The 27896-nt window shown below is 44.4% G+C and overlaps 1 protein-coding gene across 4 annotated transcripts in view; it reads left to right on the forward strand.

Annotated features, from left to right (window-relative positions):
- Positions 1-27896, forward strand: part of LOC111869807 (putative GPI-anchored protein pfl2) — a 511967-nt gene that overhangs the window by 424438 nt on the left and 59633 nt on the right. Inside the window, exon 1 of one of the 4 annotated variants that reach the window (XM_033753562.1) lies at positions 12822-12849. The exons of the other annotated variants lie outside the window; for them this stretch is intronic. Within the exon in view, the coding sequence (XP_033609453.1) occupies positions 12837-12849 (13 nt within the window). The 5' untranslated portion in view covers positions 12822-12836. Of the gene's footprint in view, positions 1-12821; positions 12850-27896 lie in introns of those variants that run through there. 4 annotated transcript variants of the gene reach the window in all.

The raw sequence follows: 27896 nt of genomic DNA on the forward strand, positions 1-27896 counted from the left end.
ACATACGTCGGCAGCTTCAGAAACGTCGGGTACTAACTCCATCATCACCCCGACAATCTCCCGAGAAGGCGTGAGTGCACAGTCGCCATAGAAGTTTCAAAACTTACGCCACAGAAATATGATTGACAGCCGTGAGTAATGTATAGTACGTATTTGAGATTCAAGGTTCTCACCGTGAAGTTTACATATTACATAACACATCTGTATACTGAGGCACGCAATAGCATAGTTGGTTGAGGCACTATGCTACAAGCCGGAAGGCCGCGAGTTCCATTCCCGACGAGGTAATTTTTTTTTTTCAATTCACCCAATCCTTCGAGCCGCAATATGTCCATGTGGCTGGGCTCGACTCAGCTTCTAACAGGAATGAGTATCAGGAATCCTCCTGGGGGTAAAGGACGGCCGGCGCGTAAGGCTGACAATCTGACCGCCATCTGTTAGCCGATTGTCTAGAAAATCTGGGAGCCTCGACGTATCACAACCGTATGAGCCTCCACGGCCTATTAGAGGGATAGCTTAACTTTTTCTTAATAAGAAACAACTTAGTTTATCTGGATGTAAATAAAAATGGTTCTTAAAGGAAATGAGTGGTATGGACTAGATTCATATGATTTACAGCAGGGAGCAGCAGGTCAGTGAATGGGTTGCCATCTTGTGTTGTTTTGCGAACTGCAATTTTTGCCTTGACTGTCTGTTGAAATCAATCCATTTAATCTAAAATGAATAAGCAGAAATATGAACAAACAAACAGAACACAACAGGGGGAAACAAGTCAGAAGAGCAAACAAATAGGACTATAAGCAGGCACTAAAAGTTAACACCAAGGCACACAAACAATTAGTGAATGACTTAATGAATCCTTGGGTAATGTAAGAGGCAGAGAATATATTCTTGTGAGACTGTAAACATCTCAGAAACCGTTTGTTACCAAATTAGCTTCAGCTTGTCTTCGAAACACATACGTATGTATGTGCTTTTTTTTTCCTGTGGCGCTACAGCCCCAATTTGGGCCTAGGCCTACCTCCATGAAACTCTCCAACGTATGTGTTACGTGCAGGTGTATATATATATATATATATATATTATCTTAGTTGGGGGGTTTGGAGTCCATCTGGTTCCGTCCACTCGGCACATCGGCCACTGATTGTCCTATTGTACCTGCCCCGGGTGATTATGATGATGGAGAATTTGGTGGAATGAAGATTGGCAGGGAAAACCGAAGTACTTGGGGGGAAAACCTGCACCAGCGCCACTTTGTCCACCACAAATCCTACTTGACCAGACCCGATCTCGAACCCGGGCCGCCTCCGTGGGAATACATGCAGGTCTGTGTACACTTCCTGTTGTTGCTTTGGATCTCCGCTTTACATTTCACTTTTATCTGCAAACATGTACGATAAACATTTGAGTATAACAGTTCTAATGAATGAGTGATCAATTTTGAATAGATCAAGGATATGTCGTGTATTGTCATTATATAAGTCGATCGGTATGGTGATCATGATCAGTTACTTACTTACTTACTCACTCACTCATGGAGCTGAGCCCTTCTGAAGGAGCCGCTACTCAAGAATTTCCCATCATTTTATGGAACCCGAAGGTTCATTACCGTGTTCACAAGAGCCCTCCGCTGGTCCCTATCCTGAGCCAGATCTATCCAATCCATACCATCCCATGCTATCTCTCTAAGATCCATTCTAATATTGTCCACCCACCTACGCCTTGGTCTTCCCTGTGGTCTCTTTCCTTCTTGGTTTCCCACCAATATCCTATACGCATTCCTCGTCTCCCCCATTCGTGCTACATGACGCCCACCTCATCCTCCTTGACGTGATCATTCTAATTATATTTGGAGAAGAGTACATACAAGTTATGAAGCTCCTCATTATGCAGTTTTCTCCAATCTCCTGTCACTTCATCTCTCTTCGGTCCAAATATTCTCCTCACCCTGTTCTCAAACACCCTCAGTCTATGTTCCTCCCGTAATGTCAGAGACCAAGTTTCACACCCGTACAGAACCACAGGCAAAATTATACTTTTGTATATTCTAATTTTTATGTTTTTGGACAACAGACGAGAAGACAAAAGGTTCTGGACTGAATGGTAGCAAGCATATGATCATGCAAGATCATGATCAGTTAACCTAAATATTTTAAGCGCAGTGGTTGCTGTATGAAACACCTGTCTTAGGATTAAGAAATTGCATTTCGCCCACGAAGTGTGTTTCTTACGATTCTCAGATCAAACAGTTGTTACTTCCATATACATCAATCATCGGTTTGCCCTTATAACGGAAGCGCTGTCCGATTTCTGTTCGGTATGAACTGATTTTTCTTTCGGATTAAATTCGTGCTTTAAAGTTTTAAAATATTTAGTAATTGAGGACACAGATAAATCCACGAAAACTTTAGTGGAAATGCATGTCCCACCGGCAGGAAATCGAACTGAGGATCCCCCACACAGGAGGCTAAGCATGCAGCTGAGAATGTTATTGGGACTCTAGTGTTGCTGTTTGTTCTGATAAATAGAGAGGTCACGTTGACCTCCGCTTGGACTCTTCAGCTTTCCCCATGAATACATTAAGTTTGGATGTTGGTGTACATTGACCTATGACGGTGCATTGGCTGTCGGGAGGTGCGTAGTATGAATACATATGCGCAGACTTACGAGATTGGTTTTAAAATTTGTAATGCATAACGATATCAACGTACTAACCTGCGGTCCTGTTCTTGTGTGTGATATTTCATGCTCTTACGGCGATGGCTGCGAAGAGTTCTGTCTCGTGGAATGTGACGCTATGAGTCTGGTAGTAGTTTACCGACGTTTCGGAGGATCATACTGCCTCTGTCTTCAGGATAGGACGCTTAGCCGAGGGAGCAAGCAGCGTACTGCTCGATCCTGAAGATGAAAGCATTACGTTATCGCAAAACTTATAACAGACTGCACGGCGTCACATCCCACTGTTTCTTTTTTCGGCTGCCCAAATAGGACATTACAATGAGTGGAGCTAGGTCATTGTACGAGTACAGACTGTACAGTGCGGCCATCTTATAAAGCTGTACATATTTCGACTGCGCTTTGACTGCAGTTCACCCTGCTTCACAAACAGTCCCCACTTTGCGGAGATATTTCACTTACACGAACGTTTATAATGAAGCTCATACCCACGGCTAGACTTCTCATGTGAGCGCAGACACGCTTATCCCAAATCCTTTCCGAACAAAAGCAAAGACGTGCGAACAAAAACAGAAAAATACGAACGTAACTCTGTCCAGTCAGTTCGCTTTACGCTGTGCTCTGCTTCGCACATCGTATACGATTTTTTTTTATCAGTGGTTTCTACCGTATTAACCATGCCTGATACTGGGAAAGTTCTCCAGATAGTGACGGTGATAACCAGCACACACTCCAGGAAGCCCGTGGCACTGGAAATAAAATTAATGTTACCGACTTTTTGACCACGTTTGCCGCTCGGGAACATAATCGCCAATTATGGCATTGCGGCTGTGATCATTACGAAATGTAGCTTTACGAACTCTCTCCAAGAACGTAACTATTCGTGAGACCGGGGACTGCGTGTAGCAGCATTGCTAGTCTGGAGAAACTTACGAGCACAGGCCTAAGTAATAAGAGAAATGTCCGGTAATGATTTTGCGCGTTGCAATACGAACGCAGATTCATGATAAAGGAGTAATTGTGTCGACCATTTCAGTGCAGATGTACTTAGCAGCCTTGATGTACAGGTGAGAACGCACAGAAGTGTGCATTATTTTGGTAAAATTTTCTTAGTGGCGTTTTAAGTAATTATATATATGAAGAAAGCAGTCTTCTGGGATTTGGCACCGTGTATANTATATATATATATACGTCTGTGTTTATTTTATAACCCTGTCGGTATGACGAATCATGCGGCATGCACCACAGAGCACCATACATTATCTGGGCCCAGCATGGCCGTATCATGGCCAATCACTTCCTTATATGTTTCCATTAAAATGACAGTTTCAGTTAGCAGAAAACGTTACTCCGTTCACAGTGGCCGCCCGGTCTGAGACATGAACCGTCCTCATCCATTCGAACACTGGGATCGTGGATTCGAATCCCACTCGAGCCATGGATGTCTGGTTGCGTTTATTCTATGTGGGCAGTGGCCTTGCGACGGGCTGATCCCCCGCACAAGCAGTCCTACCGACTGTGTATATATTAAGAAACTGAAAAAGCGGGCATGATCCACAAGGACTGAAAAGCCATAGATAGAAAACCGTTGTAGGTTACTGGTGCTTGTTTCGGAGTTGTTGCACTGCTTTCACATTGCGCAATGGAAGATTGACTGAGCTTCACATGGCATTATCAGCATACACACAGTGGAAACAAAGGACTTCGATCGTTTAAGATCTGCTGTGAAGACTTTTTTTTAATGACAATCTGGTAATCAGAATAGCGTAAATTCATAGCTCTCGTTCGTGAATATTAGTGATTGTTCGGTCCTTTCATTGCAGCGTCAGGCAGTCTGGATTTATGCACACTTTCTACACATTAATCTAGAAAGTAAGGACTACTTTTTATGCACGGTTGTATAGTTGAAACAGTCTTACTGGAAGCAGCCGGAAGGCGTCTATGTTCTGTTCCCAAAGTGGCCTTGGAAAGAGAACCCGCGATTTGCGATATTCGTGATACAATATCAGAACTAGACGCGCAGTTCCATCCATGATCACGCTTCTTCCTTGTAAGACAGTGTTTGCCATATGAGGGTTTCCTCCTCCTCTTCCTGGCCCTTGGGAGGGCCTTAGCCTTCTTCAGGAGTGGCAATCACCTTCCAGCCCCCTACACCCTACTCTTGCAGTTTCCTCTTCAATTTGCTCCTCCCATCTTAATTTGGGTCTTTCTCTGGGTCACCTGCCTCCTGGTTCCAGCATCAGCACTTTATTCGCAGGGTCATTTTCACTCTTACGCATCACATGGCCGGTCCATTGCAGCCTGCATAATTTCACAGATTTAACCATGTCATCATCATGATGTGACTCATAAAGTTCAGAATGGGTTCTTCTTCGCCACTCTCCTCGAAAATGCGAGGGTCCATAAATTTTACCTAATATTTTCCTTTCGAAGCACCCTAATTGTATTTCGTCCTGTTTAGTAAGGACCCAAGCCTCTGCTCCAGATGCCAGTACTGGCCTTATTAAGTTTTTATGTATTGTTACTTTCATATTTCTAGGGAGGTTCTTAGATTTCAAATGTTTCATAAGTCCGTAATAGCTTCTGTTAGCCATAGTTAAACGTGTTTTCATTTCCACCAATATATTGTTTTCTCTGTTGATGTTAGAACCCAGATACCTGAAGTTATAAACTTTACGGAAGACATATTCGCCCAGAGACAATGATTCGAGGGAGTTTTCTTTCCTTCCACTCTACATATACATATTGTCTTCTCTTGGTTAATCACCAGTCCCATTTTGCCTGCTGACTTTTCGAGGGTGTAAAGTTTTCTTTGATCTGTCATAGTGCGAGACATGATGTCAATATCATCTGCGCGGGTCAATATCTGGGTAGTTTTTGAGAATATAGGCCCTCTAGTCTGTGTATTTGATTCATGGACTACTTTTTCAAGGGCAGTATTGAACAGGAGATGTGCTAGAGCATCACATTGTCTCAGTCCAAATTTAACATTTATTGACTCCCACAGATAAGATTGTATTCTAACTGAGCATTCAACTTTCTTCACTGTCATTTGAACCCGTTTTATGAGCTTCCTTGGGATCCCAAATTCCTCCATCGTACGCTATAATCTTTTACGATTCATACCATCATATTTTTTTTCCCTGGCACTACAGCCCCAGTGGGTCTAGGCCTACCTCCATGAACTTCTCCGTTCACTTTGGTTTTTCTAGATCTTAGACATACGGTAGGACTCCTTGGGCGGATGATCAGCTCATCGCAAGGTCTCTACCTGTACACAAACACAGAAAAACGCACACCAACATCCATGCCCTGAGTGGGATTCGAACCCACGATCCCGGCTTCCGAGCGAGCGAAGACAGTGCATGCCTTAGACCGCGCGGCTACCGTGACCGGCAGTGTATAAGAATAATATATAAGAATTCAGTTCGTACCTCACAGGAAACAGCCGAACCCACGATCCCGGTTTCCGAGCGAGCGAAGACAGTGCATGCCTTAGACCTCTCGGCTACCGTGACCGGCTATACCATCATATGCTGCTTTGAAATCTATGAATAGATGATGTATGACTATTTGAAATTCAACTGTTTTCTCTATTATCTGACTTAAATTAAATTTCCGATTTATTGTTGATTTTCCTGGACGGAAAAGCACAGTAGACCACTGTAGATCGCGGTGCAAGGGCCCAGAAGGCCCATCCCTTATACATTCATACCCGGGCGGAACCAACACTGGTATTCGCCCAATATTTGCTCTGTGTTATCAAGAAGCCGATTATATAAAATATAAGATAGGATTTTGTATGCTATATTAAGAAGAGATATGTCTCTGTAATTAGTAAAGATTAAGGGGCCCCCTTTTTTGATGATTGGACACAATATTCCTTGATTCCATTCTTCGGGCATCTTCTCTTCAATGGAGATTCTTTGTATAATTTGGAGTATCCTTTTTGTTAGTTCTATACCACCACATTTCAGCAATTCTGCCGGAATGCCATCAGTTCCTGATGCCTTATTATTTTTTAGTTTTTTGGATAGATCTAATTATTTCTTGATAGGTAGGAACTTCTAGGTGCTCTTTGTTATTGAGGTTTAATTGTTGGATGCCTTGGTCCTCTATTTATCCTTTCTATGCTTATGTTTATATTCAAAAGATCGTCAGAATATCCATTAGATCACGCCAATATGTCTTGTGGATCAGATACAATATCTCCATCTTATCTTTACATAATGGCTCACTTGGCTTAAATTCTTTCCTCGGCTGGTTTAACTTTTGATAAAATGTTCTTGTTCCACTAGGAGAATGCAGGTACACCAACTCTTCCAGTCGATTCTTTTCCCTTCCCGTTTCTTCCTACGGTGGATCTTCTTTTCCCTCCTCATCTCTTGGTATTTCAGGACTGCATTACGAACTCTGTGTTTCCGTTGCGTCTGTCGATACGCCTCATTTTTCGGCTGTTATTTTTGCACCCTCAGGATCATACCATGGATGTCTGCTTGTTGGGATTTCCTTTCCAATCATTCCCTCAGCTGCTCTCTGAATTATATCTTTGCAGACTTCCCGTTCCTTATCTACTGTGGTTCCTTCTCCATAAGGATGCTGAGACAAATACTCTTTAATCCTAGAAGTATATGAGGCACTATGCTACAAGCCGGAAGGTCGCTGACTCGAGTCCCGATGAGGTGGATGTTTTCAATTGACGTAATCCTTCCAGCCGCACTTTGGCCCAGGGGTCGACTCAGCCTCTAACAGAAATGAGTACCAGGAATATTCCTGGGGGTAAAGGTCTGCCGGCGCGTAAGGCTGATAACCTCACCGCCATCTGTGAGCTGATTGTCTAGATAATGTGGGAGCCTCAACATCTCACAACCCAATGTGCCTGGCCTCCACGACCTGTTACAGCGATAGCTTTACCTAGAAGTGTATAACTTCATTTCCTCCTCATTACCCAGTTGGGATGTACACTACTGTTTCCTTTTGATTGCTTTCAATTTTTGGGAATATGAAATGCGTGCTCTAAGTTTGGCTCCTACGAATTAGTCATCCGAAACTACGTTAGCATCATGAAATCAGAGCAATGTCTAGTATCTACTATTAATATCTGTCTCTCAGTTGTAGGCTCACACTTATGTTCCTACCCGATCTGCGCATTCATCTCTCCTGAAACTATCTTCACATCATTTTTAGGGCTTCTGTCATATACATCCTCTAATGCGTTATAAAATTCTTTTTGTTCTTCATCAGCTGCCTTAATTGACATGTGCGTTTATCAATATGTAATTGAAGATGATTCTTTTATTCTGAGCATATGTATTCTAGGATTATTGGGTTTGAATTAAATTACCTAATGTTTACATAAGTTCTTGACAATGACCAAGAAACCGGCCGTTAATTTCGTGTTTGTTCTAGACGGGAGCCGCTCATTTCCATTCAAGTAACTCCTCAATTATCCTCACGAGGCTGAGTGGACGCCGTTACAGACCCACTACGCAATTAAATGAGGAATGCAAATTAATATTATTGCTTTTCAATGTGAATGTTATCTTGGTGCTGAGCCTTCTGTTTGCGTCATATGGCTGGGAGTTGAGGTGTAGCGTCAAGGGCTCCTTTGAAAACAAATATAAAGCCTGATTTTGATATGAAGTCTTGCTTACCTTGATGCACGAACTGGTTCGTTCTGCCTTTGACAGCATGCGTGGAAGTCTAGGTAGCTCAGTTGATAAGAAAGCTGACCGTGAATTGCATGATAGAGGTTCGATTCACAATCGGGTACGGGTCTGATGCAAGGGACTGTGTGTTTGTGACGAAGGCAGTTTAATTCGGACTGGTTCAGTAATAGGAGCGAGGTGGACACCCCCCCCCTTCCTACCCAGTCTTCGCTACATCTGTTACCCCCCTTCAGACCAAGGCTTTCCCTCCCGCTTCATTATTTGCATCTTCATCTCCTTATTTGGCCTTTTCCGTATTTCATTCCCTTCATTCGTATATTTTTCTCATCTTCCTGCCTTTATTCTCTCTCCCCCTCTTCGCCCCCTCCTCATATTCTTTCTTTATTCATCATCATCATCATCATCATCATCATCCAGCTATTCCCCAGTTCTTCCGTACCTTCTCTTCTTATTTCTTATATTCCTTTTCTTATTTTTCTTGTCATTTCACTTTCTCATATGCGTAGTGTCCGTGAGAAACTCTTGATGACGGAACAAAAATTGATTTCGAGAATTTGACGATTTTCAGCCCCCCTCCCCCATACGAAATAACGGTTTTTGCAACTACTCTCTGTGCCTATGCCTCGCTAACGACCGAAAGATTGGACTAGTTTCATTCGTATTAGGCATTTTTAAGTTTATCCATCATAGGTGATTCCCGATGAATTCCACCTCCAAGAATAAATGGTCGCCAAGACACACACATCATCTATTGGCCTGGGCTGGTGCAATAGGCCAGTTAGTGGCCGACGCACCAAGTGGATTCAGTCTCACCCCAGCCAGAGAGATTAAAAAAATGTAGAAACCAGCCCCCGAAATAATGCTCCGTGAGCATTACGGGGATTGGAGGAACAAGCACGAAATGGCTCGGACTTCCTTCATTGTTGTTCGGTATTCAGCAGTTAACAATGGTTTACTGTGCAACAGTCCATTTAGTATACAAGGTCGTGTTCTCAAGGTAAATCGCTTATAAGAAAGTATGTGAAATGCCTTTCCACCGATTTTATCTTCTTTACCTCAGCCTTTTCATTCTTCCCTTCTAATCATCTGCTTTCTTTCTCCTGAACCGCACGGGTTGCGTTCATGGTGTGACAGGATTAAAATCAAACAGTAATCAGTAAGTACGCTGACAGTGCATTACCCAGCGCAGCCGCTAAGTAAGGGAGCAGTGGCCTCGACATTCGGCTGTGGTGATTAGGCATGCCGTTATTTCATTATCTTGCAGACACTGACACGAAGCTCGTGTTGGATTGGTGACAGTGTATTGTATCGGCCGCTGGCAGTCTCTCTTGTTGCTGTAAATTTGCTACTCTGTGACAGCATAATCGGCCGCTGGCAAACTCTTTTTCTTTTGCTGTAAATTGACCATTTTGTGACAACATAATCGGCCGCTGACAGTCGCTGTTGTTCCTGTTAATTTGCTACTTTGTGACAGCATAATCGGCCGCTGGCAAACTCTTTTGTTGCTGTGAACTCACCCTTTTTTGACAACCCATTGTGGTGCTCCACAGCCAAGAACCCAGAGGATGAAGGTGAGGAGAACAGTGGACTTGGCCTCCACGTGCTATCCAATGGTTCAGGTGCTGCCTGACAGTGGAGAAAATGAGGTGGTGCCCCACATGCATGAGCCACATGTGTCATCAATTACGAGACTCATGTTCCAAGAATAGTGGCTCTGTATAGCTTTGGTGCCGTGATCTCTCCCTGTTGCGACAACGTATTGTATTGGCCGCTCGCAGTTCTTGTTGTTGCCATCAACTGGAGCCTTTTCTTCTTAATGCTTTTGTTGGTATGGCGTCTGTGATGTGTTCGGACCGATAGTCTGCATGTTCCTGTCATGTTAACATTAGCATGTGTTCTGCTTGGAGTTCGCTTGTTGCGGTCATGTTAACATTGGCCTGTATTCTTTAGAAAGCTGCTTGGAGTTCCGCATGTTGCGGTCATGTTAACATTAGCATGTATTCTTTAGAAAGCTGCTTGGAGTTTCGCATGTTGCGGTCATGTTAACATTGGGCTGTATTCTTTAGAAAGCTGCTTTGAGTTTCGCATGTTGCGGTCATGTTAACATTGGGCTGTATTCTTTAGAAAGCTGCTTTGAGTTTCGCATGTTGCGGTCATGTTAACATTGGGCTGTATTCTTTAGAAAGCTGCTTTGAGTTTCGCATGTTGCGGTCATGTTAACATTGGGCTGTATTCTTTAGAAAGCTGCTTTGAGTTTCGCATGTTGCGGTCATGTTAATATTGGGCTGTATTTTTTAGAAAGCTGCTTGGAGTTCCGCATGTTGCGGTCATGTTAACATTAGCCTGTATTCTTTAGAAAGCTGCTTTGAGTTTCGCATGTTGCGGTCATGTTAATATTAGCACAGGATATTATGACTTGAGAATTTTCGTGGTTTTCCACAGTCCCTATAAGCAACTGTCCGGGCAGTAGCTCGACTAGATCACGATAGCATCCTTCGAAGTCCCTTCCTGAATCCAGTCATTCGGCGTTATATAATCTGGAGACTGTCAGCATCGTTAAACAATAACGAGATTCGTTGTTCCTTTTTTATTTTGATATTTGTGATGACAGTTGGGACCGAACCTGGGACCTGTTGAATACAAGAGGGTGGTTTTGGGATTGAACTCAGGATTTTTTAAATACTGGACAAGTAGCATACGTAAAGCACGGTCACCAGGCGATGGAAACTGTTGCCACTGTTTGCAGCATGGAAAGTAAGAATATAGGGATCTACAGCTGTTGGTCCAGTTTACCAGTCAGACACAAACTCTGCTCGCCAGACGTCGCCATGATCGTAGCACTATAACCGCTCTGGTCTAGCCTCGTTACCATGCCAGACATAAGGAAGGAGGGTACGGACTGGATTCATCTGGCTCACGATGGGGACCCGTGGCAGGCGCTTTTCTGTATTCCATAAGATGCTGGGAGTTTCATGAGTGGCTTAGGACTCATCAACGTTTCAAGACACATGCTGGACGTGAAGTGAGCCTACAGGACACGCAGTGGTCTGTCCCTTGTATTATGTAATGTGTATAAAAATGCAGACAATCCTCGCGCTACGAGGATCAGCACTACGAAACCTCACTGAGACGAAGTTTCTGCGGCGCATACCATACACCTCTTGTCATCCGAACATTAACTCCATTCGAAATCCTTTCCGAACAAAAGTGAATATGTGCTAACCGAAAAAAGGAAGAACGCAGCGTCGCCCAGTCCAATATGGGTCGTGTCCTCGTGTTCACATTGTGTACGGTTCTGCTGCTTGTAAGAACTTTTACAATTGTGTTGGGACTTTTATAGCATTAGTCTCCGATCTGTTCATTTATTGCCCGTTCGGGAACCTAACTCGCTACTATATATGTAACAGTGCGTCTGTGGAAAATGGCGATTCGCATGACGAAAGTTTGCTTTATGAACTCCCGAGGAACGGAACTGTTCATTATAGTAGAGACTACCATGACACAGAGTAGATATGAAGGAGCTGACCGAAAGATTTTTCACTTGTCGTGGACGAGCAGACGCGTGGGGTTTGTTGAGTTTTGTATTCGTATCGCTGTAATGGGGCCAAGCCACCTGAAGACGGGAATAAAGATGACAACCGAAACGTCGTGTGTATCAGAACTATTTCATATAGTGGACAGTGCTCGTATAACGTTGTGGTGGATGTTTCCCATAAGAGATCATTAAGGCAGAAAGAAGCATGGGCTTTCCCAGGATTGTTTTCCAGGAAAGAGGAACTGGTAAATTTTCTTAAAATCATCCTTTTAAGCTGTTAAGACTTTTTGTACATAATTCCCTGAATTATTCCGGATAAAATGACCGGTCACAGTGGCCGCGTGGGCTAAGGCACGAACGGTCTTCGCTCGCTCTCACGCTGAGATCGAAGGTTCGAATCCCACTCAGGGCATGGATATTTGTTGTGTGTATGCGTTTATTCTGTGTTTAGGTAGAGACCGTGCGACGAGCTGATCCCCCGTCGTAGGAGTCCTAACGACCGTGAAAAATTATTAAGGAAATGAAAAAGAGGCTAAGGCCCTGAATGGGCTGGAAGAGCCACTGAACAAAAAAAAAAAAAAATCCGGATAGAAAAATAATTCCAAAGTGTTTCAGTTTTCCACATGCATGGGGCACCCCCTCCCCCCTCCGGCGCCCGAGTATAGTCTGTTGCAAGATGAGAAGCACATGTAATGGTAGAAAATATTACACCATTTCGCGTCCATAGCGTATACTGGGACGTAACTCGTTAATCTGTGGATTATAATGAAATGTTAGTATGACCTTGAGGCCGTAGTGTAAATATAAACAGCTGCTGTTATTCAGTACGAAATATGACAGTCTGTGCAGGCTGGTGGCGCAGTTTCATGTAACTTCAGTGTTAACGTGGCGGCAACTTCACTGCTGCTTTCGAAACGTTAACTATATCAGTCCAACAGTACCTGAACCGTTGTTGCATGGAGCGAGAAGGTAAGGCTAGGAACATAAAATAAGAAATCGTTTATTAAAATAATACCTAAGAATGTTTCCATGTGTCCTTCTACGACTAATTAACATGCAGCGAAGAAAAACACTGTGACCTTGGCAGCTTCCATCTTGCTGTCTGTGTCGGGGATCTAATGCGTTTTCCAGTGGAACCCGTGGTTATGTTAAGTATCTGTGAATATTCGTAGCATCGCAATTAATCAATTAATTCAGATGGATGCTTTGCCGATAAAGCAATCGGTTCGTTTGTGACTCCGCGTTCACCTAGCGGTATCATATTGCAGTAAACATATCCTGCAGCAAATGAGGTCGCTTGAAGGAGAACGAAAACAGCAATGAGCCCATGGGTGATTTTATTTTTATTGCTAGTGGTGTGGGACTAAGTCCCATGTACTGCGGCCCTTCTTGGCATATTTTACCAACCCCAGATGATAGGTGAGGGTGATTGTGGAGCAATGGGTGGAATGCAGATTGGCAGGGAAAACCGAAGTACTCTGAGAAAACCTGCTCCAGCGCCACTTTGTCCACCACAAATCCCACCTGACCAGACCCAGGATCGAACCCGGGCCGCCGCGGTGGGAAGCCAGCGACTAACCGCTTGAGCTATGGCGCGCCCTCCCATGGATGGTGTGGGGGGGGGAGGCAGAAATTGGGTGGGCATACCAGGCCGACAGCTTGCTACATTAGTTTCGTGCGTGGACATCAACCATGGCTTGAGCAGGGCCTGTGAAGACCCAGGCAAGTGAGCATTGCTCATACCCCGGATGGCGACACGTTGGCTCGGATCTCTCTCTTTCGGGCCATTTGCGCTCTCAGCCTGTTTCTTCGTCAACGGAAATATGACTGCCTGTGGCTGAAATGCCAGGTAGTTCTCCGCAGCAGCGAGATAAACTAATGCATGTAACCGGCTGCTTCTAACATTGGCCTAGATAAGACAGGACGACGTGTCTGGAGTAAGGTTATCAGTTCCCCTCATAAAAGAGTACGTGTTAATGCCAACAGCTCAGTGATCATCAGACGAGGTCCCATGAACAGGTTCAGTGTGAGTGAACTGGCTGCATGGCAAAGTTTAGTGACGTGAACAAGTGCCCTTCCCAAGACCTTGTAATATTATTGTGGCGTGTAGATCCGTTGCCTCTCAACGACCGCGAAATAAGCAGCTATACAACAGCCGTTACTAAGTAATCGCTCTGTAAACAACGTCTCTTGCTAGGTAATGGCCGCAGAAGACACGCAAAAGTGGAAAAGTTGTAGGAAGTGGTGTTCTCTGTGCGGTCGTTGCTTGGGGTATATAACGAGGGCCGGCTGCCATGAGAGAGAGAGAGTCTTGAGACGGCAATGGGGATAGTAGGAGGGTGATGTGATATGACCTACAGCAGATCATGAGAATGAACATGTTCGCGCTGAAGAACAAGGGTGAAGCCAGACACAGAAAATATAAGTGGCTTAAATTTGGCGGTGGTCAAGTTTACGATCGTTCAGGTGACTAAGCCACCGTTGTAGGTTAAGATACGCAAGATAGGCATGATTTGCTCTGTAAAGCATGTACTCACAGAGGACTTGTGTGTAGTGCAAAAGGAAGAATTTCAAATAACATGCTATATGTGCGAAATGTACACTTGCCGAAATGCCAGGCATATTCATAAGAGACAAACCCATCTCGTTACAGAAGATTTTACATAAGGGCTATTACTGCAAGAGTTCAGTTGGAAGGAAAAAAGTCTCTGATCGTGGCTCTCAAGGGGCTTGACATCAAGACGAACTGATTGGCGGTAAATCTCCAGTCGTAAAGTAACTTTGACTTTGGCCTCCAGCTTGGGAGTTAAGTCAGCTTGAGCAGTGAGATAGTTGTGGCAGTTGTCGGCCAGTAAGGACGTGAACACGGAAGCTGAGGTAGCTATGGCTTTGGAATCCTTTGCCAGACAACGACTGGTGAAGACACAGCAGACTCAGAAGACTTAGTGTGCGCTGTAGTGAACTGCAGAGTGTGTGAATTAGGGATAGCGCTATGATTACTTGTAGTTACGATCGGTAAGTGTTCGGTAAATCTAATTACCAATTCAAACCCCGTCTGTAGTCACTTATGCACGTGATAGTTTGTAGTATATACAAAGCGGGGTTTGTGTGTGGCGTTCTTGAACATGGAAACAAATTAAATGTCTTATGAAGTATGAAAAGAAATACCTAAGAGTATGAAGACTCCACGGGGGAAAAAAAGCAAGGAGTATCGTAGTCACGAGAAAAAGGCTAATTTATTACGCACTTCAGTTCTTCATTGAAGAAGAACGGACTTCTTGTTTCTGCAGAAAAAACAGTTGCAAGGGCAGCAACGCAGCTAGCAAAAGTGGGAGGACGGCGAGACAGACGTACAGAAAAAGTGGGAAGAATTTGAACTCACCCAAAATTCGAAGTTTCACAAAGAAAACAAAAATTCATCAGATGGTTTCAGCATTTTTTATGCATACAAAATGTTCAGAATGCTTTAAGTTAGACAAAGAAATTCGCACTTTGTGCCAACAAGTTCCATTTCAGAGAGGAAACGAAACTTCTCAAAACATATTGAGTGTGATAAGGTTCGGGTTAAAGAAATGTAATGACAACAGATTTTGAATTCGTTGCTCGCAGCGTGACATGCTTGAACTCTAAGAAATAATGAAAAAGAAAAGGCCGAAGCAGTCAGTCATGTACACAGAGGAGTTTTGGCGTTCACGCTCATTACGCAGCGAGAGAAGCGTAGGCAGCGTGACGTAGTTCTAGATGTTTGCGGTGAACAGGAGAGGGGGGGCCGTAGGTAAAGGAGGAGAAAAGGTTAATCATTTAGAACCGAAGTTTAAAGACTGCCATGAAGTTATCAAGTGCAATAAGTGGTTGGAGAAAATAGTTGTTCTTAGTATCGCACTTTGTAGTATAGTTCTAATGACCGCCTCTGTGGTCTGGTGGTCAGAGTTCCTGGCTCCAGAGGTCCCGGGTTCCGTTTCCAGCTGTATCTGATTTTCTGAGAAGTAGTGGGTTTGGAACGTGGTTCACTCAGCCTCGTGAAGATAATTGAGGAGTTATTTCAAGGAAATAGCGGCTCCGGTCTAGAAAACCGAGATTAACGGCCGTGGGGATCCATCGCGCTGACCAAGTGACATCCTCTGTCCGCTAAAGTTGGCACTAACTTCGCCGACAAGCGGTGGTCGTTCAGTCGGTATAGTTCGCCTGCGGACTACAGGCCACGGAGTTTTTGTTTGTTTGTTTGGTGTAGTATAGTTGTAATTGATGATGTGCCGTATCACACAGCACAAGAAGTCGGACTTTCCACTGCGGGTACTGTGCTGTGTCTCCAAACAGTGAAACTGCCGTCCATCTGGATTGAACAGAAATGAAGTCCTTTAAACTACCGTGAGAAGGTTCGGCCCACTACCTGTTCACACTGCGCACGAAATGTGGTGGTGGTGGGGGGGACGATTCTGCTGTGTTGCAGCTTCCTCCGTGCCACTGCGACTTAATCCTGTAGAACTGATGAAATTTACTAAAAACAAAATGTGGCTGAGAAATATTTCTCCTAATTATTTGACACCTCTCGAAGAATTGGCGCAGGAAGGTTTCGATGGAAGCACACGAAGACGGACAGATGCTTGTATTCATGAGAGGGCAGTCGAACAGAACAGTACGCGCGTAGAGATGGGTTAATGGAAGAAGAATATGAAAATATAATCGTGAACATATGAATAGAACGAGGACCCCGAAGACGCCTAGGACAGCGGAAGTGCAACGGACTCTGCATCTGGAGAGGTCGACAGTTAACAGACTCGGCTGACGAAAAATCCAAGGGCACCTCTGTGCCAGGGACCGGCCTGCTGAATAAAACCATAGATGATGTCAGAGAAAGTTTTGACAGTGCGTTTATATTGTTGTTATTGTCTAACTGTACAGGTAGTCTTTCCCCTTCACAGTTCCTGCGCGCATGCGTTTCGAAGCGCGTAGCAACAGAATAGCGCCCATCTGGCAGGGCACTCGTAACGCGGCAGAGAAGTGCATCTGTCTCACATTTGTAGAACGGTAATGCAGATCAGAACCAGGAGATGCCATGGATTCCTATGAAGATTATCTCATTTATAAGTTGGGGATATACAGATCTCACTAATCCAGTTTATTTATTTATTTATTTATTTTGAATGAACCGGGACATGTTAGTCATTGTGGTCATGGGTTTGTTTCTCGCCCAACCCGTAGCATAGTCACTGTAACGACTAAGCTGCCATGGAATTTGTCTTGTGGGGGTGCAGGGAAATCACAAAAACCCCCAATCAATATAGCCTATATGCGAACGCAGATTTGAAACCGAGACTTCCCAAATATAAAGCGAAGAGCTGACCACATCCGGTTTGTCGCTGAAACTTTTAGAGCGTAGTGCATAATATATGTACCACGTTATAGTCTCTGCATTTTGCCCACACTCTGTATTTGCGAGTTTCGTGTGATTCCAAGAGCAAACAGTAGCTGTCTGTCTGAATGAACAAATTTAAACATGTGTTTGTAGTGGAAGTCAACCTCTGTGTTCTAGTGGTCAGACTTCGATTCCCGGCGCTACCAGATTCTCTGAGAAGTAGTGGGTCTGGAACGGGGTCCACTCAGTCTCGTGATAATTAAGGAGCTATTTCAAGGAAACAGCGGCTCCAGTCTAGAAAACCGAGATAAACTTCCATGGGGAACCGTTGCACTGGCCACGTGACACCCTCTATCCGCAAAAGTTTGCACTAACTTCGCCAACAAGCGGCGGTCGCGCCGTCGGTATAGTTCGCGTGTGGACTACAGGTCACGGAATTTGTTTTGTTTTTGTTTTGTGCTTGTAGTGGACACGCAGTGTGTTCTCTGTGGAGCAGAAATTGAAATTTTAAACGATATGTGGCTAAGGTTAAATCCCCAAAGAATTAACTAAACTGTGAGAAGTCATAACATATACGTAATCTTACGCGCATTAAAAGTTCACTTGTTCGTGGTATCGGCCCACTAACAATATTTTTATTGCGATCGTAAATGAGACATTAGAAAATTCACAAAGATTGGTCGTTTGTTTTGTCGAATAGATTCCCGACTGTGCAGACGGGTGATAGTTTCGTGATACTTGGCGATGCAAAGTAACCCAGGTTTTACAAAACACCTTTAAATGAATGCACATGAATTACTCTCCAGTGGCGTTAGAAGGGTTTGCCTATTGCTTCGTCGTCGGTGGAAATTTGCATTGCTGAAGATGACATCGACTTCTGCCTTTTACCTGATTGCAGACAGCTGACCCTGATATCGCATGAGCTTTGGGAGTGGACAACTGTGAGACTGTGTAATACACGCGAAGACTAGAGCAATGTTTCTCAACCGCTGGCCCGCGGCCCCGTACCGGGCCCTGGCATCGATTATACCGGGCCGCGAGAAGTTCTCCTGAAATTTGTCATTTTAGTTTTCTAAGCATTTTTCATGAATAAATATTTTATAGCGGAAATATTCTGAGAAGAATAATATTCGTGGGTGTGTCGAAAAGCTTGTACCCAGAACGCCTAAATAACATCTGTGTAGCAATTTCAGTGACCAAGCCGCGTGTTTTTAAACATGGAAGTATTCATGAATGATCGGGAATTTTCAGACACAAAATCTTTCAACATTCAGGAAAAGGAATACCGCTGTTTATGGCCGGTCGCAAAAATTTCCCTCAAGCCGATTACAACAATGGACAGCGTATCCTCTGTTTTCAAAACTGAGTGAAACAACTTCCGTGTTGCAAATGTCAGTGGCCAATAAGCAAGGAAGTATAAAGAATAATTTTCCACTGAAATTGATAATCATGGCAGTCTATATCCGGTTCCCAAATATAATAAAACTGAATACTGTTTCTTCGCAAGTTCGCATTGCAGTGTGTAAGTGCTTGTTTCGAAACCTGAGGGCCGTGATTTTTTAAAAGTTATAGGCCTACAGATTTAAATTTTAATACGAATAAGAGACAACGAGACTCTGTATAATTTTGGTGTTAAGAAATCTCGTATCGAGGGTGTTTGTGATGCAACAAATAGTGATGGTTATGATTGCAGAAGGAAACAATGAAATGTGTCAGTCGTACTAAGATTACATTGTGGAAGCAGATGATTTCTATTCACAGATTTCATTTTCAGACATTATTGGAGCTCACTTGAAGATGTCGTTTGAGAATTATTATCCAGAACATGAGCATCCCCTGAGGCAAAATATGTGGATTGAGAACCCTTTTGTTGTAGTAGGAACCTGCAGCAGTGTGCAGAACTGCACTTTTCACTGACCGGCGCAGTTAGGGGGAGGGTGGTTCGAGAACCCCTGTGAGGTAGGCCAGCATTGCAGAGAGTTTGGCACGAGTCAGAAAGATGTTCGTTTTTGAGGCAGCACACGAGAAGGTATCGCTGTGAGGGAGCAGACGTGGCAGGACTTGCGTCCTGACGGAAGCTGTTGTTCCATCTTCATATTCCGTATTCTTTAAGTACAGCAACCCCTCACCGTCCGTGGGAGTTACGTGCATCATATGTTTGTCTGAATCATCTCTGAAGGTTATGTCATACCCTGAGAAGGCAGCCTAAGCGGATAAAACTGGTACGTGTTCTGGAGCTCCCGGATAGCAATTTCGGTTCCCGTCGTGTGTTACAAATAGGATCTGAGTCACTGGCCTTCTTCACGGCTCTGGTGTCCACCCCAGCCTCTTAATCCGATGGGCACCAGGGGCTCGGCAGCCGGGGCGTGAAGCTTGCTTCCAAGTAGTGCCGAGTCAAGAGAATGTGGATCTATACATCCACTTCTCCATACGCCTTCATGACGTAGTGCTTAATTAGTTAAGCTCAGGGTCAACTGTACCTTTACGTCATTGTCTGATGAAGACGCACCGTCAAAGACGTTTCACAGAATAGCATTAATGGGAACATAACTAAGCTGCCGATACAGTGTATGTAGGAGCCATGTGTTAGGGCCTTCACCACTGGCAGCGTCCAGTCTCTTCCATCGCTACACATAGGCTGGGGCCACACGAGCGCACAAAATGCGTCCGTTGTAACAAACGTCGTGACGTCCGTTGTAGAAATAAACAAGAGAGGCGAATGCTACGCTTTCTTCTACCGCCATTGCAGACAAAAAAGTACGCACCGCGTTGTGCAACTGTGTGGTGTCCTCAGCAACGTCCGTCATAAAGTACGTTCATTTCAACGGACATACTTCGTGCGCTCGTGTGGCCCCATGATTCGACTGACGAAAGGGGCGGGTCTCTTTTTGCAGCAAGTGCAGACCGGCTGTAGGGCACTTCCAGCCTCCAACGGGCTCTTTCCCCGGGGGTATGGGACGTGAAGCTGATATAACTCACCTCCATGTAGTACCGGGGATAGCGGAGCAGTATCCGCCTCCGTTCGTCTTCATGGCGTGGTGTTTAATGGAGCGCAGGGACAACTTGCGTTTACTTTTACACATATTGAAAAACGTCTGATACACAACACTAAACACGTTGATTGGCAGAACTGGATACAAATGGAAAACCGCGAAAATTTGAAATCGGCGGTTTTGGAGATATTTCTGCACTAATAACCCGCGGTTTACGAAGACTGGCATTACGAAATTTCGTTCATACGAACTTATGTAAAGAAGCGCATACTTTCAGCTTGGCTTCACAACCGAAATCCATTCCGAACAAAACAAACACGTGCGAGCGAGAATGGAAACAGTCGAACATAATGTTAGTTCGCCATATGCGTTGAGTCTTGTATAGGGTTTTGCTTATATTTTATAACTCTTTGTGTTGATAAGAGGGAAAGTAATATACAGGGCAAGGCGCCACCAAGAAGACTGGATGAAGCCTGTGACAGTGAAAATGAAGGCTGAAGTAATAAAGTCTGGAGATGGTGGTAAGCGAAACTGAAACATTGCCAAAGTTAAATTTACCTGCGTCCACGAGGATGTATCGAGGGTTCATGTGGTAGCAGCGTGACCTCCTTTGGTATCTGCAGTCATACGAAAGCGTGATGGACGACTTACTGCTGAAAAGGAAAACATTTTAAACATCTGGGTGCAAGAGCGAGCTATAGGCGCCATGTACCCGTAAGCCTAAGGGCAGCTTCGGGTCAAGGCGTTACGTTTCATTTATGTAACAATGTTTCGGCCTCCATCCCCCAAATTTGATTTTCCCCCCCCCCTTATCAGGAACGTAACACCCAACTAGTTACAATACAGCGCCTATGGGAAATCGTGATTCACAGTAGGAACTCACGCCAGGAACGTAACAGTTCGGAAGTTAACGTGTTAAGATGGCCGGGAATAACCGGTAAATATTTCGTAGTTCGCGCTGTGACATGGGCAATAGTTGTTCCGTCTTCTTCTGCGCTCGCAAGGTCGTACTCACTTGCGTATTTATAGAACGGAACATCAACAAGTGGGCTGTAAGCTGGCACCGGTAACCAGGGTCAGTGAGCGCTGTTTGTACACTGCTCTCAATGTAGCATTCAGTAGTGTTTGTCAGGTACTGTACTTCACTGGATCAGCACTTTGGCACACTCCAGTTTCAGTACGTCTCTAGATTGCAATTCTGTTGGACTCTACAGTTTTAATGCCACGTATTTTGTCACCGACCGGTTTGGCTTAGCGGTAACGATGTGGACTAGTATTTGGGAGGTGTTCGGTTCGTATCTCGGCCAAGATGCCCGCGACCTGGACTGAGGTTTTGCGTGGTTTTCTGTCTCGAGGCCAACACTGGGATATTGCCTCAGGTCACCGTCCCTTCCTTCCACCTCATTTCAAAGTGATCATTTTAACCATAAAGTCAGATCCCTTCCGAATACAAGTGACAAGCGTTACCGCCGAGGCATGCATACGTACTTACGTACATGTGGCGTTATATGTAGATTTCAGGGTCTTCTGCCATAGATCGCTGCAGTTTACCGAAGTTCGAAATTTGCTTTGCTGCCATGTTTGTGGGGCCATGACGTTGCTGAAGTGTCCCATCAAAATGCCACCCCTTTCTTTTGGCTTTTGGGATTTGCGCCCGCGTATGTGTAGAATCCATCGTTTTCGTTCGGAAACCTGTGTAAAAATAACACGTGAAGTGCGTGTTCACAATGCTAATGTGAAACACGTGCAAACAGATTGTTGCATGTTGCATGTTTATGCCTTTCTGGCAGCGATCACGGCCCCACAGCTCAGACGCACATGCGTATCAATCACTTCCTGTGCCACTGTACGGATTCATATTTACTAGAGTTGACCAATCTGTGGGTCGCCAGCAGCGTGCGGTATCTCTGAACGTTCGGTGTGGCTCGCGCGAGCGTTAGAAAGAAATGTTAGCCCTTTCTTTGATGAATGGAATGAATACATTGTCCACGCCAGTAGAAGCGTATACCTGAACACTGAGCCACCCAGTGCATTTCTGTTCGCGGCTGTCGAATTTCTGGATATGTGTGGCTCAACTGTTCAGCGAGTTTGGTCATCCCTGGCATATTCATGCATTCATCTGTAATCTGTCAATACGACAGGTCCACAGTCTCTTCCAAAACAGTTCCTCCACTTGATGCGATCTAGAGCTTTCTCCTTCAAATGAAAATATCCTCTTCTGTCCCCAAAGTCATCCAGCATCTTCTTACGTCTTCTTCCTCGTCTTCTGGTCACTTCTATCCGCCCCTCGATCTTTCCTTCAATAACTTCTTTCAGAAGGCAGTTACCGCGTAAGATATGACCAATCCAATTAGCCTTCTGTTTTCTTATTTCGTGTAGGATATTCCTCTGCTCACTGACTCTAAATAACACTTCTTCATTTCTCACATAATCGGTCCAACTGATCTTCTCCATCCTTCTCCAACACCACATTTCGAAGCGTTCCAGGTCTTTCTGATCTACTGCCCTAAGTGTCCAAGTTTCAGCCTAATACAAAGCAGTGCTCCAAATGTAGCATTTCACTAGTTTCTTTCTCAAATTTAAGTCCAATTTGCTGGTAATAAGATTCTTAAGAAATAAATAAACTCGCCATTGTGTTTATAACTATGTGACTAGCCTGTAACTGAAGGAACTGAAACATTTTTTGAAAACATTATGTTTCTGTTGTTGGATAATATTCAGAGCTCAAGGCAGACATCAGTATGAATACGGAGAGGCTATATGTTTTACGAGTATTTCCTGCTGGCCGGGGACCTGAACGTGCGTCATAAACTGCGGAGTAAAGGCGACTTTTGCAACTTCTCGATAGGAATATAATTGATAGAGGCATGTAATATGTTTATATTTGTTTTTTTCGTTTGTACGTGCTAACTGAACAGCTACAGGATCAGCAGAGTCAGGAAAATAGAATAAGAAAAAGAACAGCTCACATACGCAAAAACAGAACAGCACAAAGTGCACACTGTATGCTGGACAGCACCATAACTTTATGATGACACGGTAACTGCCAAAGATATTGTTTTTTTTATTTATTGGCTGCTACAAGATGTAAGCAAAATGCTACAAAGACTAGTTCGCTTGAACTAACAATCTGTTTTAATTTGACACTAAGTTACTAAGATTATATGACGTTAAAGTTCGCCCATCGGATCCCTTAGCTGTCGGGCTGCTTGGCTAGTTCGTAAGGTTTGGTCCGTTTGAGTCGCCTGGTTAGGTTTCCCACATTTAGGAGCCTGGACGCTTCTTCATTGACGTGTTATCTAAGTCGTTTTTCGTGTGAGGTGGCGTATCTTGCAATAATGGATGCGACTGTTTTGACACCGAGGTCTCGATGGAGGTCCCTGTTGCGTACATACCAGGGCGCATCTGCTATGCGTCTTAGTACTTTGTTCTGGAATCGTTGGATTACTTCGATGTTGTATTTTTTTCGCACAACCCCATAGTTGGACGCCATATGTCCAGACTGGTAGCAGCATTTGTTTATACAAGAGCAGCTTGTTGTACATTGACAGTTCTGATCGACATTGACGTTGATGCAGTTCTTATTTGCGGCTGAGGCCCAGCGAACAGGACATCTGTTGCATGAAAAAGACGTACAAAGGGCGTTAATTGTCTCATATTTCTGGCTGGAGCTCTGATAGCAACATCTTCTAAAAGCGAAGGAACGTTGCAGATAAGTAATGTTGCAATAATAATACGTTTATAGAGCTCGTAGGTGATCGTGTCTAGTAGCTGACCCTGGTACTGGCTCTGTCGAACTTACCTGTTTTGCTAGCACAGCGTTACTTTTTTTTATTGAGGAGAATGATAACAAACCACCGAAAAGGGACTCCTGCCGCACAGGAAAGTGGGCTAGTTCACTGAACCATTGCAGCTGAGTAGGAACGCATGAGGCACCTACAGGTTTGCGAAGACGGAGACACTGTGAACAGCATTAGGCATGTTTAACACTAAGCTAACAAAATGTCAAACATAAGGTAAAGTTGTCTTGTCTGCTTAATTAAGCGTTACGCCATGAAGACATAGGATAAACTTAATGCATAGTTTATCACACAATAGGTCGAGACCACCAGACGGCGAAAATCTGCTTATGTGGGGGAGGGGATGGTTACCGCCTTCTCAAAATAAGATTCCGCTGAATATTTCGAGAATTTTTTCGTGACTGCAGGAACATTTTACAGCATAATGTAGGCGTAGAGAGGTCTTAAGGTCATTGATCTGTCTGCTGTCACCGTACAGTCGGATAAGAACCTGCGGTAACATGCAGAATACACTTTTCGCTGACCAGCAGAGATGGTGTCGCGGTATCACACATTTTGGGAACCCCTGACGTAATGTATATGCAGAGCGTGTTGGCGTAGCGCTAACGCACTGGATTCGTATTCAGGAGGTGGTCGCATCTAATCTTGGGTGGGACACAAACTCTCCTCACTGAAGCTTTTCGTGGTATTCATCGGTCCCTCTAGGCAAATTCTAGGATAGCACATCAGCTAGGCTACGATAGCTTTCTTCCAAATCCTTTCAAATTCGTCATTCGTATGTCGTTCCACCATTCGACGCTGTGCAGTCTAGTTATTAATTCATTAATGAATTACAGATTCTTGCTAGGCCTACACTATGTCTGTCATGTATATCCTAAAAGTTTCGCGCCATCACCGTCTTTGTTACTGTGAACCCAAAATGGGCATTTCATGCCTGGTGTTTACGTATGTTTCAGTCTTGTCTCCGTACAAGATTCACATACGAGGCTCCATTGATTCGTTAGTTATCGCCATGAAATTGAAGCTGAATTTCGCACGTCAGTTATGTTACCAATTTACATTTCACGAGCAAATACATAAATACAAGTCCCATATATTTCTCGAAGATCTGTTACCATGCAACATGGCATGAACTTAGTTGAATGTCGGGCCGCGCCATAGCTCAAGCGGTTAGTCGCTGGCTTCCCACCGCGGCGACCCGGGTTCGATCCCGGGTCTGGTCAAGTGGGATTTGTGGTGGATAAAGTGGCGCTGGGGCAGGTTTTCTCCGAGGACTTCTGTTCCCTCTGCCAATCTTCAATCCATCAATTGCTCCACAATCACCCTCACCTATCGTCTGAGGCTGGTAATATAGGCCAGAAATGGCCGCAGTACAAGGGATTTAGTCCCACCCCACTAGCAATAAAAAATAGATGAATGTCGCTCTTACCTCATATAAGTCCTCGCGTTCCCCAAGTTGGTGTTAGTGACGACGCTCGGGCTCTCTTCAGTGAAGTAACGTTCATACCAAATTTTGTGAATATCAGTGAGCTGGTTTAGTTGGTGTAGTGGAAAGACAGAAAACACGGTGATTTCATAAGCCTGTTTTCTTTATATATATGGAAGGAATGTCCTTATGTAATAATAATAATAATAATACAGCAATGAATTTTTAAATTGTTTATATCTCCATCTAGTTGTGAGGTTAAAAACTGGGGAGCTGCACGTCTCCGTGTATAAGTTTATGAACTGGACTCAACACGTTCTCACTGCTGTCAGTTGATGACCTGAATGTGTACAAACCCACGTGATGTTAACATTTCCGGGCACAGGTTTTTATAAACAGTCATGATTAGAGATACACATGGTTTGTTGATATCCATGGGTGTATGTGTACTGCATGGATAATCAGATACTACGAGTATGTGGTCAGTAGGCAGTTTTGATTGGCAAATGTGATGTTAATGGCAGTTAAATTTTGTTCTAAATGAATCAATTATTAGAGAGGAATAATTTGTATTTAAAAAGCTTCATAATAAACGTTCTTTACTAATACCTTGAAATTTGTATAATTAATATTATATAGATCTTTTATAACTGGTTTATAGAATTTTGGTATTTCGTCACCGATATCAGCTATAAGGAAATTCTGCGCATCAGCGTCGGCCGCCGCTTGCAGCGCTCGCGTGTTGAAACTCTCGTACCACTTCGTGCAGTTGTGACACAGGCGACCTCGCAAGCTGTTGCGTTGTAAGGATATATTTCTCCAGCGATTCTAAGTGGGCACGTTCGGATCTACACAAGGATGGGAATTTTCATGGCACAAAACCATCTTAATATTGCTGTATGTAACCTGTAAGTAACAAGGTTTCAACGGTATGTTATTTGCAAGCCTCCTAGCAGGTCACATGGGCACGGGCAGGCGAGGCGTATGCCCTCCCGCAATGAAGAACCAAAGCCACTCTTCTTAAAGATGGAGGCGACATGTGCCTACGAAACCTCGGGCTCTTTCCGAACTGCACGGGGTCACAACCCAGAATGTTACTCTTCTACCACAAAATAGGCCACGGTCACACCATCCGTAGTCGTTTCAGGTTTCATTTCTCTGCGTACGAAGAAAATGTAAGTGTAAAAAGCACAGGGTTTGTAATTTCGGCTTTCGAGATGCACCTACGTCGTGTATTGTTGTTCCATTGTTTCGGCAAAAATTTCAGTCGCCATCCACAAGGCGAATGAGGCGGAAGGAGGCCGCGGGCCGATATATACGTTCTTACCATGGACGTAAGAGTGGGGGATCTAGAGCTTGGTGCAACCCAGTGGGAAGGAGCCACTGCCCGATATACAAATAAAAGGCAGCATCTTTCTGTCGCATGAGTCTCCCTCAAGATGGCGAATGCAGAGTTTGCCGAAACGTTGCAGCGAGCACAAGACGTGGATAAACCCCGACCCGAAATTACACGCAGATCAAGGAATGCGGATGTCTATTGGATCGCTTCTGCGCACGCTCCACGCCCTACACTGGTAGTCTTACGAGATCGGTTTTGCGATTTGTCGTGCTGTCTGGTACTGCCAGTGTTTCTAGTTCCGGCCTTTCTCAACAGATTGCGCAGTGAATCTGGTCGCGTTTGGTAGCTTAAGACCTGATTATGGCTTGAGTGTGGGTTAGTCAAAACCGCCACCCTCCCTCTCACACAGCAGCTGCAATCACTACCCCGCTTCTTACCACACTTCACACTTCTTAGGCGCAACTCGGAGACCAGACCTGAAAAAACCGCCACCCTCTCTCACAGCAGCTGCAATCACTACCCCGCTTCTCCTTACCACACTTCACACTTCTTAGACCCAACTCGGAGACCAGACCTAAAAAAAACTGCCTGTACATTACATTCCAGAAAAATATACTAAGATCTTATTCGCATTTGGTGTACGTTGGGCAGTGTTACCACTCGTCTATCTCCAGTTCTTTCGTTGAACAGATAAAATACTCGGTAACATGTCTGAAGACGATATATTTTTCAGGTAACGTGAGTTCAGGAAGATGACCTCAGCCTTGATGACGATGCGATGGTGGCGCTCGATCACTTCCCCCGCCACCGACATGTCCGTGTGTACACAAACAAAAACTCCAGAAGCATAAAAGTGTTGGCAAAACTGGTTACAGATTGATGGGCCACCCCTAGACAGTGTAAGTCGTGCGAAAATGTGCCTACTTCAGCGTGGGTAAGAAAGGCCATAAGACTGAGGCGCAAGGGCTTAATTAGGATGTCATTTGAAGTAATGATGTGCTAAGTACGGCAACAGACCTGAATGCTCTCCGCTTCGCAGTGTTGTTCCTGTCTTGCAAGCTCTCTGTCTATTCCGCGGGGGGGGGGGGGGGAGGGGGGGTGG

This window comes from Cryptotermes secundus, unplaced genomic scaffold, assembly GCF_002891405.2.
Source record: "Cryptotermes secundus unplaced genomic scaffold, Csec_1.0 scaffold173, whole genome shotgun sequence".
NCBI classification, from domain to species: domain Eukaryota; kingdom Metazoa; phylum Arthropoda; class Insecta; order Blattodea; family Kalotermitidae; genus Cryptotermes; species Cryptotermes secundus.